At 33.2% G+C, this 17,800-nt stretch overlaps 2 protein-coding genes across 2 annotated transcripts; one reads left to right on the top strand and one right to left on the bottom strand.

Moving 5' to 3' along the window:
* Positions 1 to 1,966: 1,966 nt before the first annotated feature.
* On the bottom strand, positions 1,967 to 6,326 carry LOC148308102 (ATP synthase mitochondrial F1 complex assembly factor 1). The gene is made up of 4 exons (XM_088262253.1): positions 6,031 to 6,326; positions 4,089 to 4,410; positions 3,598 to 3,696; positions 1,967 to 2,257 (listed from the first exon to the last, which is right to left on the bottom strand). Exons 1-4 carry the CDS (start codon positions 6,270 to 6,272, stop codon positions 2,090 to 2,092), a joined length of 831 nt encoding a protein of 276 aa, XP_088118379.1. The 5' UTR covers positions 6,273 to 6,326; the 3' UTR covers positions 1,967 to 2,089.
* A 678-nt stretch (positions 6,327 to 7,004) lies between these two features.
* Positions 7,005 to 16,055, top strand: Cdk2 (Cyclin-dependent kinase 2). Its single transcript, XM_088262236.1, has 6 exons — positions 7,005 to 7,246; positions 8,252 to 8,447; positions 9,066 to 9,338; positions 10,156 to 10,359; positions 13,564 to 14,131; positions 14,176 to 16,055. Exons 1-5 carry the CDS (start codon positions 7,131 to 7,133, stop codon positions 13,696 to 13,698), a joined length of 924 nt encoding a protein of 307 aa, XP_088118362.1. The 5' UTR covers positions 7,005 to 7,130; the 3' UTR covers positions 13,699 to 14,131; positions 14,176 to 16,055.
* Positions 16,056 to 17,800: the final 1,745 nt, after the last annotated feature.

Below are 17,800 nucleotides of genomic sequence, written 5' to 3'. Positions count from 1 at the left end.
ATTTCCATTCCCTGTTTCACCATTTTCCGCAAACATAATCGAACACACGTTGGCGGTAAAATTGTCAAATCTGAAATTATATTGCCGAAAATTTATAAATAAATATATTCATAAAATTATGGATACCTTATCGCCTGAAAAAAGGTATTGCAAAGTTCGCAAAAGAAAAACAAAAAAGTTTTTAAATAAATTAAGAGAGTTATCTAACAAGGAAAACTTAGATAACAAATATATCATAAATAAGACAAAACACTTAAAAAATACTTCAACAATCCATGATTTCAACAATAAACTTAATAAAGTGGTTAATTTAAAAAACATAACTAAGAACAGAATAAACATCAAGCATGGATTTTTTGCCAAAGGTGCCCGATCAGAGACAGCCTCGAGAATCGGTTTGACAGAAGAATTTAAGGCTCGTTCTGAAGGTAATTTGAATAAAATAATTGATTTGGCCAATGGCAGTCCAGAAATTAATGTATCCAAGCTTACTAAAACCCAAAGTTTCGATAGCGGAAAGAGAGAAGTCAAAAACAATATATCATGTTTATCCAACACGAGGCAGTCTAGAAATAACAATAAAATGCCCGAGATTGAATTTGGCAGTGTAAGATTATCATATCCAGCTTTTAAATCTCCAGAACCTAATAAACCAGTGCGTAGTACATCCATAGGACACATGAGTCCCCTTAAATTTTCATCAAAACCTGTGATGAAAACTCAGTCAAAGCATATCAAAGTAAAAACTATTAAAATGGATGTTAAAGTATCTGAAACTAGTATTTCAATTTTAAATGGCTACACACAGCTGTATAAGGATTTTGCGGAAAACATATCACCGGAATTCTTAAAATACTTACCATCAAAAACTAAAGACAACGCTCACAATTTGAAGAAATATCTTCAATGTACATATGCTGAATCTTCCTACAATAAAAGAACGCGTTTTCTCACTCCACATGCCTCAAATTTGGAGCAAAATTATAGTTTAAAAAATAGTTATAATGTTCCTCAAAATATTGCGCTTTTAAACCCAATGCAATACTTAAAAACTGTCAATGAAAATACCAGTAAACAATGTGAAAACTTCAACTGGGTTAGTGGTTCATCGGAAAAGAATTCTAATGAGGTAACTCTGTTGTCACAAAATGGCTCTGAAATTATTCAATCTTCAAAAGTTTTGGAAAATAGGAGGCCAGATCATTCGCAGAAAAAACCATTTTATACAGAATGTTTCTCTCCCGAACTACCTAATTTGGCTTTGAATTCTAAAAAAACAAATTTGCCTCACTTCCATCCTGAGAAATTTGTTTTCAAACCTTTTGATCGTTTACAAGACACGGAAGATAGCAGTCCGATAAATGGAGCCCTAACTGATGATATTTTATCTGACCACTGTATAGACCTCACTACACCCGAGCCAGTATTCTTTCCTCGAAAGCTAAATTTTAACAAATAATTCAATTGATGTCATCACACTTATGAACTTCACCTATGTATGTAGATTGACATCTAACTGTACACTCAGACCTCGCTTTGCGTCGTTTCACTTTGCATTGTTTCAAAGTTTCACTTTTGTTTTGTTATGTAAATATTTATCTTTTTTAACATTATGGACTGGATGAAAAATATGGTAACCTATCTTTGATGTTTATATGTTTTCCAATCGAAAATAGCAATTCACTTAGCATTGTTTCAATTTCGTGCTGCGATATTTTGAAACGTATCTACAACGCAAAGTGAGGTCTTAGTGTATTAAATATATTTAAATAAGTCTTTGAAGTTTTTTATCCAACAAATAAAATAAAATAAACGATAAAAATTATGTTTCCATATATACTACTACTGTTACTATCAAGCTGTTTCGCCGCAGGAGTAGGCAGAAAGGATGAAACGTCACACTCTTTTCAATATCTCTGACGAAAAAAGGGAAAAGAAAGGGAGAGGCCATAGAATAAAATCAACATTTCTCTACCTATGATATATTTTTATTTTTACATGTGGGTATCATCTATTTAAATAAGATATTTTACATTATAATTTTGTTTACAAATACTTTTTGCATTACTATTTCTATTTAATCAGCAGTTTATGAAAGGTTTAGATTTTCCAATTCAGATATAAGGTTATTGTGTTTAAAGTTATCTGGCTTGTTAGTGAAGGTATCGAGTAGTTCTAGTTTAGACTCGTGGTTCTGTCCATAGTACATTTGGAATTGATTAGCAAGGCACTGAGCTTCTTTGCCATCTAAGACATTCTGAAACAAATAATAGAGTAAAACATAAGAAACTATACAGGAATACTTCATAACGGGAAGGGAAATCAACAATAATTAACAGGCTAAAAAGAACCAAGCAACATATTTTTTTGTTAAAAAGAGTGATGGGCTAAATTTTGTACATTTTCCCACCAGCTAGCTATTGACCAAACTTAGCATTATCAAATTACAAATAATGCTTGTCAATACATATTTTAATGTCATTTTATTTTGGTCCCATGATAATGGTGTTTGAAGTAAAGATGATGAATGTAAAAATAAACTACTTTTTTCTTGAATGTTTTTCGCAGATACTTCATGGCACATTTTATAAATTTTATAAAAATAAAACAACTTTTTTTAACCACTTTTTTATTGGTACATTTTTTTCTCCCTCGACAAGAACTTCCAAGAAGTTAAACATGTACAAAACCCTGATGATGACAATGTTCTTGTCGAAACCGGTTGGAGAAAAAATGTGTCAATAAAAAAGTGTTTGAAAATGATGCGGAATGCATCGAAACACATGTCACAGTGGATTTTAAGAAGTAAGAAATAGTAGTATTTACTAAAATTAAATTAATTAAAAATAAAAAGTAGTTAAAAACGAAGTTTTATTTTTATAAAGTAAAAATAAACACTTGTGAAAATTTAAACCCCTATATTTTCCTCTGACATTGGAAGATGAAGAATGTAGTGATGTATAATTACTTAAGTATATTCTCACTATGTATAAGGTTCTCTATAAACTGATGGAGGTTTGTTTATTGGCCGTAAGAAAAAAAAGCAAAAGAAATATCCGTCATGCTACTATTGTTTTTTGAGAAAATGATCATCATACATGATTGCATACTCATTAAAAAAAGTTATTTGAGCCTCGATGGTTTTGGGTGTTCAAGATTTCAGATCTTTTATAGTAATACCAGTGGCCAAGTAATATAAATACAAATATTTATAAAAAAGTACATATAAAATGTATATTAGACACCTATTTTTATATTAGTATTTTAGTCAAAATGCTAATTTACAACAAGGGGTATGGTAGATTTGTAACAATTCAGGGATAGTTGAATTCTGGGGTCCATCCCCAAGAATTTTACGATGGAGACCTTGGGAGAACAAAAGAGGTATCGGAAGACCCCAAAAGAGATGGTCCGACGACATAGTTGCTGTGGGGGGTAAAAACTGGTTGCTACCAGCAACCAACTGTAGGAAATGGAAAGAAGGGAAAGAGGCCTATATCCAGCAGTGGAGGTCAGAGAAGAAGAAGAAGAAGAGGAAAAGTTGAACTTTTGCCATTCTGAGGTTGTATGAGATAATTGAAGTGAGTATATTTTTACCTTATCAAATTCGCCTCTCATTAGAACAATATTCTTTTCATCGGATAATTCTTTGTAGTGTATAATAGTAAGACATTCAGGGGCATTTTCTTTGTGTACCTAAAACAAGAACATATATATGTCAACATCTAATACTATATCCACGAGTTAATTTATTTTTATTTCGCAAAAAAAATCTTCTCACTCCTCTGGGTTTTCTAGTACATAGGGCATTGTACTAAATTGATATTGTTAAGTATAAAAGCAAATGTGAGAAGTTCTTCAATAGCTTGAATTATTTCCTTAATATTTGGTTATATCTGATCAATTCCTTTCAATCATACACAGTGAAAATTAAACCACAGGGGCATATTTATAGAGCCCATGAAAAATATCACTATATGCGGATATTTAATTCGAAAGTCTACCTACATCAATACTTGTAAAATACAAGCGGGGTAAAAAAATCCTAATTCCACATAAAAAATGTAATTTGCAAAATATTAATTTACCTGGTAACAAAGTAATGTAGTGAAGTGGACCTCATTACCAATGGCTTGGCTCATAACAAACTCATAACCCTGAGATCTAGGCAGGGGAAATAGGAAGGTAGGATATTTTTTAATCCGTTCTTCAATTGTCTTGTAAATATCAGTAGGTATGGTAGCCGCTATAACATCCTTCTGTATATGGTACTTCACCCAAATTTCTTTTATTTCATCTACATTTTTGTTTATAACAAGATCAGTTTTGAAAATGTCTTGAAGGCGCTTCTGTGTTGGTTGCACGGGCTCTTTTAATGGTTCTTTTGGTTTCAGGACAGAATCATACCGCCTGAAAAAGAGGAGGTTCATGCAATAAAAAACACTTCATAGTAAAATGTGAAAGGAATGTAAACATACTATTCATCAATAGTGGTGTGATTAGACTGCTACTTAGCGATATCGCTATTACCGATATCACCATGTCAAGACACTAGGATACGCTACCTGTTACCAGATACTAGTCTGGTAACCAGACTCTGGTTCATGCTCCTCGTATCTCGTAATATGTGAATATCTGTGATACTTTGTATCTCCGCGTATTTCCTAACCCGGTAAGTCCTGAGCCGAGCGATATTTAACACGCCGTGACTGACATAGACATGTATATTTGTCTCTTTTCATCATTTGTATCTTATAAGCCAATAGACTAAAAAAGAGATGGCTTTACAATATACATACAATGCCAAACGACTGACTGGCAAGTCATTGATAAGCTAAAGTTAGTTTTATGTTTTATAAGTGACAATTTTATTGCTAGTTATATTACTTTGAAACAGATTTGTGAGATTCGACTAGTGGCTAGTGGCTAGTATATTATACGTATTACAGCTCCATACAAGTATCATGATACAATGATCTCTTGACGTATTATAGTATTTGTACCTGTGACTCATATACTAGGAACACCTCTATTCATTAACAGAAAACAGAATATTAACAGCAGAGACCTTTATTGTGCCTTGAGTTATGTTTCAGGGAATGAACAGTAAAATATTTTTCTGTTATTCTATGATTTCCCTCATATATTATGGGGATGGGGGATTTAAATAGTTTCCTTATGCATTTCTTTACAATTCATAAATATATAAGAATAAAACAATAATTAAATAGCTTTTTTCGCTTTTATAATTTTGACATTGTTAATTTAGTTGTGGTTTTGTTCTTATATAAAATTCAATTTCACCAAGAAGTCAGTAAAAAAACCTTAAATATAAAAATAATTTTTGAATTTTCTATGCAGCTGTATACCTACACTAATTTTTCTTTAATTTTAAATTGTATTATAAAATTCGTATAATAAAATATTATGAGTCACAAAAAAGTCATCAGACTTAGTGGTTCATGTCATACATCATATTTATATAATTATCAAACTCGAATCGGCAATGGCTAAGGCATTCAGGGTTACATACCCGTACTTGTAATAGCTTGCATAAAATGTACTCTACTAATATATAATACTGCGAACGAGTTTCTTTACGACAGAGGTTCCCGAACCCTTTTATCTCGTAAACCTCTTGCCTTACCTGATATTGATTTTTAGCAAATTCATTAACTTCAAATGTATTTTTGACAGCCGGTATATGTAGTGCTACTCACTTTCAAATATTTAAATTTATGACGGTAGTGAAGTGTAGTTAAATTAAAAACCACACATGTTAGGTTTTATACATTTATATATTAAATTTAAATTAAAACATATGGTAGACCCCTTGCAAGTAGTTGTCATAGACCCCTGGGGGTCGATAAAGGCCACTTTGGGAATCACTGCTTTAGGAGCTAAACACAAAACATGAAGACAGAATACTGTAAAAAAATTGCCAATGGTTAGTTACTCCACAAATTATAATACTTTTACGAAGCAGGGGAGAAGGTTATACAATAGAAGGAATATTATAAAACTACTTACTTTGTTTTGATTTCTTTATCTTTAAGTCTTTCTTTCTCTTGGTGTTTCAATTCGATTCTTTCCATGAACTCTTCGGGAGAGGTTTTCTGTAATGTAGCTATTTTCTTCGCGTATTTCTCGTAATAAGGGTTCACCTGGAGATCTTCCATGACTTTTTGGACTCTAGAACTGGAAGTCATTATTGATCGGCAAAGGACAAAATTTCTTTTCAAATAGTTAATTCGCGCTAAAACTAATGCCATAATATAAAAGCATTCGGAGAAAGCTAATATCCTCTGTCACAGGATTTCAAAAGCAGAAAATGACAGCTGATAAATATAACCTTAATTTTTTTCACAAATGTTGCCACTAGAGATTGTATGTTGCTACTATATGAAGATATTTCCCAAAAAATTAAATATACTGGTGATGGTTGTAGTACTTATTTGTTGTAAGTATTTATTTATTGTTATTCATACACATATTTACAAATAACAATTAACAAAAACGTGCCTAATGGTTTTCTTTCGCAGAGGGCACATTTCACAATATTTTTAAATAAAATGATATGAAAAGATAGTTGTTTATGACACGCAATCAAATAATGACATGGCCGATTAATGCAATCTATTTCACATCTACCCACCCTCATGATCCATTTATGAATAGCTCTTTTATACTTTATAAATCATGGAAGCAAGTTGTAAAAGTTTATTGCATGATAATAAAAGTTTTCTTGACCAATAGATATATATTTTAGGTTTTGTTTGATGTGTTTCTACGTTTTGGACCTTTTGGTTCATATTACATCGACATGCATTTTTACACCGTACCTATATATCATAAAATCACCGAATCGACAAACTTTTGATTTCTTGAATTAAATAAATATTTAGTTTTACCCTATTTATGGGGATTTTGTTGAATAGTCAACATTTTCCAGTGCAGCCGTCAGAAGTCATCTGTTTCCGGTTTCAGTCAATTTCAAGCCGCATTGCGCCGGTTATTTTCATCGGTACATCGGTTGTCATGTTGTTGTCAATGTAACGGAAATCGTTGTTTTCTTTCGGCGTAGGCGATATTGCTATTTGTTAAAAACAAATATTTACAGCAGATGGAAAATGGAAAAATTCACCACTATCGAGAAGATAGGAGAAGGAACATACGGCGTCGTTTACAGAGCGAAAGATACGTTCACTGGAAGAGAAATAGCGCTGAAGAAAATTAAACTAGAGAAGTAAGTTTTGGCGCGAAAACTATGACAGCTGAATATGTGGATAGATATTCTATATTTTCGTATTATACTTTTCTTATATTGTAAAAATGGTTCAGGAGTATTCAAAATGATTTTTTTTTCAGTTAAGGAATTGGGGAAGACACATTTTTTATATCCATTTACTAACATATAGGGTTGCATCCTGTTGCGCTCGGTCTTCGGGGGCGCAGTGTCTCTTGGCGTTAGGCAGTGCTTTTGATATGGAAATCTGGTAGGCATATAAATTGGCAGGCTTATTGCTAAAACGCAATTTCTTCCAACCAACCAAAAACAGACTACTGATATTGGTCAAAACGTTTGAAATCTTATATAGCTGTTTGCAATCAGAAGGGAGACAGTGCTTTTAATTTTTTAATTTAATTTGATAATTTTAATATTTATGCGGCTTATACTTACTATATCGACCAGTTTCACTAAATTTGAGTGTGTCCAAATACTTGTTCACAAATCAGGGTTAATCCATTTAGGAGTTGATTTAATTTTTATTTGACATTTCGCTCACTCCTTTCAACAACGTCATAAAAAAAATCATCAATTTTCAGTTGTGCATGTTTTCGGAATGCCCAGAAAATGTACTATATCCCAGCAAAAGCGGCATATTTTTAACTTAATATTTACCCGCTACAGGGCAGAGAGTGTTGTTTTTGCATTTTGAAGAAAAGGTATTGTTTAATAATTTTTTAAAATCTACTGTTTATTTTTCAAATGGGGAAAAAACCTTCAGGTTTTACCTAAAAAGATCTGTTGCACAGTAAAAAGTCCAATAAGTGGCTTGATATTTATTTTTAATACATTTTATTATATTTATAAACTTAGAAACCATCTCCTGAAAAATAAAGTTTTCTGATTTATGACGTTGTTGAAAGGAGTGAGCGATTCGACTTTTTCCTTTGCTTTTTTTCACACTTTTTTTTGTTTGTTTTTATTGGTGTTTTTGCATGAAATTTTTGATTTTTTTCTTCTTAGTGAACCCGAAGGTGTCCCATCGACAGCTATCAGGGAGATATCTCTACTAAAAGAATTGACCCACCCGGCGGTGGTCCAACTCCTGGATGTCGTATACGCAGAGAAGAAACTTTATTTGGTGTTTGAATTTTTACACATGGATTTAAAGAAGTTCATGGACTGCAGAAAGTCTGCCCTGGATCAGGAATTAGTAAAGGTATGATTAAAAGGACTGACATTGTAAAAGAAGTACTTTGTGGAATATATACGGATTCAAGGTTCGATTCCTGGGGTCAAAATAAATATGAGACATTTATTTCATATTTTTTTCAATGGTATGTTACATCCGTCTCTGCAGTTCTCTGTAGCTGAGCATGCTGACCATTAAGTTTGGGCCATTAGGTTTTGACCCAATGGTCAGCACGCTCGGATATCATACTGGAAGTCCCGGGTTTGATTCCCAGGAGGGGGTTAAATAAATATAAGAGATTTTTTCACTCTAATTTTTATTCAATATAACCCTGGACTGGTACCTGAAGCGGAGGGATGATCACCTCTCCTTCATGTGTTATTGATCAAGATAACACTACATTTATATTATGCAGTGCCCTATACACCATTGGGTGCGGATAAACTAGTTCTAAAAAACTAGTTTTATTTTTCACCTGTAGATGAAAACATCTGTTAGTTTTCGAAACTAGTCGTGTGTAATGAAATAAAACTCAAGTGGTATTATACAATTAAAAAATAATTAAAAAAAAAATGGTTTAATTTTAAATATTTTTAATGGGGATGAAGGAGCTTCCTTTCTAAATGATTAATTTTTATTTTTCAGAGCTACCTCCATCAGCTGCTGGGCGGCATCGCGTTCTGCCACTCGCACCGCATCCTCCACCGGGACTTGAAGCCGCAGAACCTGCTGGTGGACGCCCGGGGGAGCATCAAGCTGGCCGACTTCGGGCTGGCGCGGGCCTTCGGCATCCCGGTGCGCGTGTACACGCATGAGGTAGTCACGCTCTGGTACCGCGCCCCCGAGATCCTGCTGGGCTCCAAGTTCTACTCCACCGCCATCGATGTCTGGAGTCTGGCTTGTATCTTTGCAGAAATGGTAATCAATTTCTTAGATTGACTCTGATTAGTAATTATTTTTAATATAAATGTAATTGCAATCAATTCAAGAGATGAAAATTGATAAAATTCTAAGCGGGTTATAGTAATTTTTCAATGCACACTGTTGCCGAAAGTAAAGGTATTTTATGAAATCTGTAAGTGCTAACTCAATATTACTGTAAATTGTATAAAAACTATGCAAAGAAGTCTATAGATATCACTTTAAAGGTGGAGAATGACCGGAGCATTTCGTCGTAATGTAACTTCGTAACATCGCTCGCGGCGAGCATCACCGAGCATCCGAAACTATGGATGGAGCGCTCGGCTCGCTGTACTGACTGCCTGAATGCTCGCATTATAACATGTTACGTTACGAAGAAATGCTCCGGTCAGTCTTCACACTAATGACTGGTCCTGTGTTGGCGTTGAATTTTGTTTTGGATGATTGGTCATCAACCCATCGGCATATCAGCTGCCATATCTTGGCGGCTAAGAATATTTTACATTCAGATATCGCTGGGTAAATGGGTAAATGCCAAAATGCCACAATGAAAAAAAAATGAACAGAGAAAACCCATATTTGTAAATAAGTATTTGGACACAGATAGTCCGCCCCCATAGTGTAATGATCAGCACACTTGGCTACCGTACTGTATGTCCCGGGTCCCGCTTCCCAAGGAAGGGGCAGATAAATATAAATGTTTTTTTACACGCTAATATTTGTTCAATATCGAGCTGTTAATATTCAATAAAAATGTAAAAATACAAAAAAATTCGACACGTTTCAAACTAATATCTATAATTGTACATTCCAGTTGACAAAGCGAACACTGTTTCCCGGCGACAGTGAGATTGACCAGCTGTTTAGGATATTCCGCACCATGGGCACTCCGGACGAGACGTCCTGGCCGGGAATATCCCAGCTGCCGGACTACAAGGTCATATTCCCTCGCTGGCGGAGGGTTCCCATTTTGACCATCATCCCTCAGCTAACAGGAAAAGCCCAAGACTTGTTTTTGGTGAGTGGTTGCACTGTTTTGTACAGCTAATTTGTCCGCCCCCGTAGTGTAATGGTCAGCACGCTCGGCTACCGTACTGGAGGTCCCCGGTTCGATTCCCAGGGGGGGGGTTCAAATAAGTAAAAGTGATTTTTTCCTTTACTTATTTTGAACCCCCTGTTACTGCTAACGGTACCGGAACACTTTTCATTGGGAAGACGGAAACGCGCAAATGAAGATAATCATTTATTTATTAAAAATTGCAAAATTATAAGTGTAAAAATGACAAAATTACACCAATACATCGAAAATTACAAAACTCAAGGGGCGAGAAGAACAGAGAGACACCAATATAAAAACAGAGCGAGCGCGGCGTATACGCGTTTCGAATCTTATTTAATCTGAGCACACAAATATTTGTCCGCCACCCCTTAAATACTATTTTAAAGGCGTTGCATGGGGTGGGGACAGTATTTGTAACATTTAAAACTTACTGAACTGCGTCTCTTTGTTCTTCTCGCGTACATTTATTAATACTATTTTTAATACATAATTATTCTGTAAAATACACAAATTTTGGCCGAAACACCCCCCTTTACTTACCTGAAGCGGAGGTCTGATCACCTTTCCTTTATGTGTTACCGATCAAGATTACACTGCGTTTATATGATGCTGTGCACTATGCACCATTGGGTGCGGATAAGGGTTAGAGGGAGAAGAATTTATGTAAAACAACAGTAAAATAATACATTTCAGGCGTTTTTTTATAGATAAATAGATCGGGATATAATATTCATAGAAAAACATTGGAGAATTCCTTCTTTTCAGCCTTAAATATGAGGCCGGCGCAGAAGGTAAAAATACCCTTCCCGTCCTTTAGCATCATTTCACCAAATAAGAAATACGTCTCCCGTCCTCAGTGTGTTAAATGTAATATAAACTAAAGAAATAAATTTTTGGCGGAGTGATTATTTCTCGTATATTTCCAAATTATGTCAGGATTTGGACTACCAAATGCTGACACTTTTAAATCACTTATCGGCTAGTTACACGTTTTACTGACTGGACAATGTCACTAATATCTTACTTAGGTTCAAAGTAACCATTGCAGATCAGTTTTCTGCATTTTTTTTCTGTTCAAGGTATACCTGCCAAATTAAGAAATTTCAGAGGTACACCAAAGAAAAAAAAGTTTATTTAACCCTTAATAACTAAACATTCGTCTGGCAGACTACGCAATTAAAAATGTGAAGCTTTTCAAAAATATTTGTTAAAAATAGGAACCGGTTACAAGGCACTTAAGTTTGGTTTATTAGGAATGAATGTAAGAGACATTTAACAATAAATCACTATTCCGCACAGCTACTACATATCGCTCACTCCTTTCAAGAACGTCATGTATAAAAAATTGTCAATTTTCAGTTATGCATTGTTTTCGAAATGCCCAGAAAATGTTCTATATTCCAGCAAAAGCGGCATATTTTTAACTTAATATTTACCCGCTACAGGGCAGAAAATGTTGTTTTTGCATTTTGATGAAAAGGTATAGTTTAATTTTTTTTTAAAAATATACTCAATATTTTTCAAATGGAGAAAAAACCTTTAGGTTTTACCTAAAAAGATCTGTTGCACAGTAAAAAGTTAAATAAGTGGCTGGATATTTATTTTTAATACATTTTATAATATTCTTAAACTTTAAAAACGATCTCCTGAAAAATCAAGTTTTTTGATTTATGATGTTATTGAAAAGAGTGAGCGATTTGTCAATATTGTGCGATCCACAAATGGCATTGTATCTAAAAATATAGTTTAGTTATCTAGGGTTAATATTGATTTATTATCAAAATAAATATAATGTGCAAACATATTTAACAATGATGTTTAATGGGAAATATGAGCCTGCTTAACTGAGCACAAGCGATCAAAATTTGGAGAGCAGTTGTGTTATCTTCACAAAACTAGACTTTTTTCCGCGGCACACCAACTAATCACCACGGTACATCAGTGTGCCGCGGCACACACTTGCGGAACAATGCTGTAGATTACGGGTAGCCAACCTGCGGCCAACATGTTGTAGATTACGGCCGCATGCGCCCCGCGACGCCCTTACGTGCGGCCCGCGGTCATGTATGAAGAATATATTTTTAATCCAGTGATATCGCTCACTCCTTTCAAGAACGTCATAAATCGAAAATCGACAATTTTCAGTTGTGCATATTTTCGGAATGCCCAGAAAATGTACTATATCCCAGCAAAAGAGGCATATTTTAAACTTAATATTTACCCGGTACAGGGCAGAAAATGTTGTTTTCGCATTTTGAAGAAAATGTATTGTTTAATTATTTTTTAAAATATATTAAATATTTTTCAAATGGAGAAAAAACCTTCAGGTTTTACCTAAAAAGATCTGTTGCACAGTAAAAAGTTCAATAATAGGCTTGATATCTATTTTGAATACACTGTGTTATATTTTAAAACATTAAAAACGTTCTCCTGAAAAATCGATTTTTTTGATTTATGACGTTCTTGAAAGGAGTGAGCGATATGTTTGTGATTCTCGGTTTGATACATCAACAAAATTTATGCCTTCAATTATTATCTATGAGCCATGGCCAGTCATGCATGTTGTTAAAAAACAGTGAACAATATTCGTTAGCACGCTCTTCAGCATTGCCAATTTAAGGCAATCTCAAAAAATCTCGAAAATCAGTTAACCAGGTGTGCAATTTCAACTATTGAAATAGATTTAGAAAAATTAAGTAAGCGAAGAGAAACTCAAATCTCGAACTGAGAGGTCATTAGTAAATTGATTTTATTTAAAATAAAATTGTTCATGTTGTTTGATTTGTGTCCTAATTAATAAATTTGATTTTTTTAACTTTAGTTTTTCAAAATGTTTATTAACTATACAAATACATTTTTTGTTGTTTCAATGTGTGTTTTCTTCTCACATCTGGTCGTAGTAATGTTTTTTTATATTATTCACAATTACCCTGATTGTACTTTTTGAACACCTCTGCATTCAAATTATTTATAATATGTACTTACAAAAATCAATAAGTATGAAATACGTTGTTATAAAAAAAATCTAATATCTGTATGCGGCCCTTGTGAAAATTTAAGGTCATCGATACGGCCCGGGGTGCTATTTGGGTTGGCCAGGCCTGCTGTAGATAATGAGTTATGTTTTTTTTTCTTAATTGTTTATTGCATTTTATTTTCTAGCAACTGATGACATACGACCCGAGTAAACGAGTTTCCGCGAAGAATGCTCTTTCACATTCATACTTCCACGATGTGAAGTTTGTACGGCCGGGCTTGCCCGAGAACTGCCTCTCTTCGGCTTCCCTATCCAGTTGAAATAGGTAAAACGTAATCTACCAACTCAAAACTGTTCTATTTATTGTGTTCTCATCTGGAATGATCACTTGGTAATTAGGTAATTTAAAAGTGGAGACTGACTGGAGCATTTCGTCGTAATGTAACACGATACGATGCGAGCATTCAGGCAGTCAATACACAGAGCCAAGCGCTCCAACCATAGTTTCGGATGCTCGCCGCGAGCGATCAAAAACAACTCTTTCTGTCCTGTAGCGGGTAAATATTAAGTTAAAAATATGCCGCTTTTGCTGGGATATAGTACATCTTCTGGGCATTCCGAAAACATGCACAACTGAAAATTGACGATTTTTGATATATGACATTGTTGAAAGGAGTGAGCAACATTGTCAAATTGACTTTCATTCGGTTGCGGGGAGTAAATTTTTACTTCACTAACACACATGAAGCTTTGGTCAATCAGCCACAAACATAACTTAAATTTTGCTATTATGTTAGGTAATTTTTGCATACGAAATGATTATTCCTGTATTATTTGAATATCTTTACCCTACACTGCTCGAATATAAATCTCGGCACTAATAATGCATACATAATATATAAATCTTTTCCTGTCAAAATACATATTATATGAGTTAAAAAATCTCCCTCTGCAGTGCAAAGCTTTGTTTTTGTATATGTATTATGTCAAATTGTATGCCTAGATATACATATTTCTGTGTGTAAGTGCCTTAACCTTTTGTGTGACTTATAAAAAAATACATTAATTAAAACAGCCTGTTGTTATTGGAGCTGTAATTTATATTAATCATTTTACTTGTGATACATAATATCTCAACTAACATCTAGACATGGACAACTTGTTATTTAGTTAGTAATTTCACAATAACCTGTATAGGGCACAGTGATATCATACTTAAACTACATACATAGAAATGGACCATAACCTTCCCCTTCTCTAATGTGTAAAGGCAACTAGTCGTAACTCAAGTTGCGGCTGTTTGGCTTAACATGGCTCAAAGCATTCTTATAACTGGCCTCTATCATATACACAGATTTTTCTCTATCTCTTTCCTTTACTAAGATATTCATTATCCAACTAGCTACAAAATTGTATTAATTTCATACATGTATTGGTGAAAAGCACATTTTATTATTATCTCAAAACTACTGTTTTTAAATTGCGGCTATTTGCCTTTGCACATTAGCCCTGGTGATATGTATTTACTACAACTTGACTTTAAAATTGAATATCAATATAAAATATGATACGGGCTCAGAATTTTTGTATTCCTCCGTATTACATTAAAGTATTATAATATAAAGTTATTCATGTGCAGTGACAGAATTAAATAAATTGTAAAAAAAATTGAGAATACAATCACCAATACACAAATGTTTCTCAGTGTGTGCGTGCGTTCTTTGCATACACGGGCACGGGGCTTTAGGCTATTTCCGCCGATATCCTTTTAGTAGCGCGCAAGTCGTCTTTCAGGATGATCGTTCCGTTACGCTAGCTATGGCGGCTACTTGAGATGTATGTTTTTTTTAAAGTGCGTTTGACCACTACACGGAATTTTACCGTCCGGCACGTCAGTTAGCGTTTTAAAATGATGATGGGCTTGGATTGGCTTGTGCTTTTGTCCATCTTTCTTTGGATCGGAGCTCTTGATCAGTGCGTGAACATGTTGCGCGTAAATTCAATCATGCCAAACTGTTGTAGTCGCTTTCATTTTTCAAAACTGGACTGTTGCAAATTTTGTTTTTTTTTTTCATAAAACTATTAAAATAGCGTGTTTATATGTTCATTCACTTTGATTTTACTCGTTAAAGAGTTAAATCAAAGTGAATGAACAAAAAATACATAAAACATAAAGAAAATTCAATTTTTACACTTTTGAATTTTTGCTTTTTTTTCTTTTCACAATGATAATTATAATATTAAATTTTTTTGTGAATTATGATTGTTTCATATAAACTACTTCCTGTTTTCTTTATAACTGACTATGTATCCACCTCTGTAGTAAAGTGATAAGCGTGTTTACCTACCGTGCTGGTGGTCTTGGGTTATATTATTTATATTGATTGAGTGATTTACTCTCATTTATATCACCATGGACTGATACAAGAAGAGCAGGACTGATCATCTTGCCTTTATGCAATTAACAATAAAGATAACACTGTGTCTATATGATACAGAGCCTTATGCACCATCGGGCGCGGGATAAGTGTAGGGGAGAGAGGAGAATATATATAATGCCTATTTATAATACTGACTATAATACCGAGTGAGATACTGACTGAATTTATATACAGACCTTGTAATATGTATACATATTACGAAATAATTTTATAATACAATAAAATCAACTGTCACATTCTTATCAACTATGTTTTAAGACCCAGCATTCGTTAAGTCTACTGGAGAGGTCACATGTCTCTTCACACCTGTTTTTTTTAAAGAATATATACTGGATATTTTTTGTTTTATAGAATATATGTAGAGAAAATATTATATATATTTTTTTGACTCCTTACCTTTCAATAACTCTTTTCTTTTTAAAACCATTGAATTATTTTGAAGAAAAACTAATTTTTTCAATCCACAACGGTGTTTTATGAAAAAAATAAATCACGTAAAATGTTATCTGGATTTAGAGAAAATTAAATTGTGCCCTAACAATTGCTAGGCCTTTATTAGTACCGGATAGGAGACTGTTTCTTGCAAGTGCAAAATATTTTAAATTTTTTCGTATATTACATATGAATATTAATATTTTATTATAAAGATGTAAATTAATCTCACTATCCTTAGATATACTTTGCCTTAATTTAACCGATGGTCTTAACTTTGGGTGAATTTTTAACATATCGAATAGTCCACTATTTATGTATTAATTTTAAATCAAACACAGATTTTTGAGTCTACTAAGTTGTATTTTATTAACAAAAAACACATAAAAAATTATATTGTGACAATTGTTTCGCCTTGTTAGGGCATTATCAAACGAACATTCGTTTGATAATGCCCTAACAAGGCGAAACAATTGTCACAATATAATTTTTTATGTGTTTTTTGTTAATAAAATACAACTTAGTAGACTCAAAAATCTGTGTTTGATTTAAAATTAATACATAAATTAAAATGGAGTTCTACAAATTAAACGCCAAGTCAATAAATAAATAGTCCACTATTGTCTAGTTTTAGGTATCTCCCTTTTCTATTGATTAAATCGGACTTATTTTGTAAAATTGAGTAACGTAAAACTTGAACTTTGATGTGTTACTTGAGCCCAGTACAAAAAAATATTTAAATCTGTATTTGGTCTACAATAATGAACGTATTAACATAATACATTGTTTCCCTGACAGGTGACACTTATTGTCACGATTCTTCGATCAATACCACGATCTAAATATTTTTTTGAACTGGGCTCAAGTAACACATCAAAGTTCAAGTAGCCCCGTTCTACGGTAGCATTTTTTTTTAAACTTGGCATTTAATTCATAGAATTTAATACATTAGGTTAACAGGGATATAGTTGTCGCTCTTCAGTTATTGACACTAATGATTTCATATGTCAATATCAGACACATATTGAAAGAATAAGTATCTCATTTTCATGCCATGAAAATATTGCTACAATAGCAACGATGGTTTTGTAGAAATGTGTTTGCTACTTGAATTACTTGCACATTGTTTTTAGGACTGATTTTATGTGTCAATTTTTTTTATCAGACTTCGTTATTGATGTACTAAAAAAAAATTTGAAAATCATACATGAGGGAAGATTACTATGTGAAGGTTTTTTTCTGAGGTAGTGTATTCCATTTTAGTAAGTGAATTTCAAGTTTAACAAAAAATGGTCCTCAATTTATATTTTTTACATATATATTTTTATATAAAAAGTGCCTTATTACATATGTTTTATAATATATTAAGTATGTTAATAAATTTTCGATAAAACATGAATTATTTATGAGAGTTTGTAGGTGACATAATTTTATATAAGGTGCTCTAAGCCATTCGGGATGTAGACTGAATAAAAAAAATAAATAAAAGTTTACTGTTGACATCTGAGATGTCATCGAATATGATCTTTGGATTGTGTTTGATACAGAA

The sequence above is a fragment of the Brachycentrus maculatus genome, unplaced genomic scaffold (genome assembly GCF_059751285.1).
Source record: "Brachycentrus maculatus isolate JH-2025_06_01 unplaced genomic scaffold, ASM5975128v1 h1tg000176l, whole genome shotgun sequence".
Classification (NCBI taxonomy): Eukaryota; Metazoa; Arthropoda; class Insecta; order Trichoptera; family Brachycentridae; genus Brachycentrus; species Brachycentrus maculatus.
This window is presented reverse-complemented; position numbering and strand designations above follow the sequence as displayed.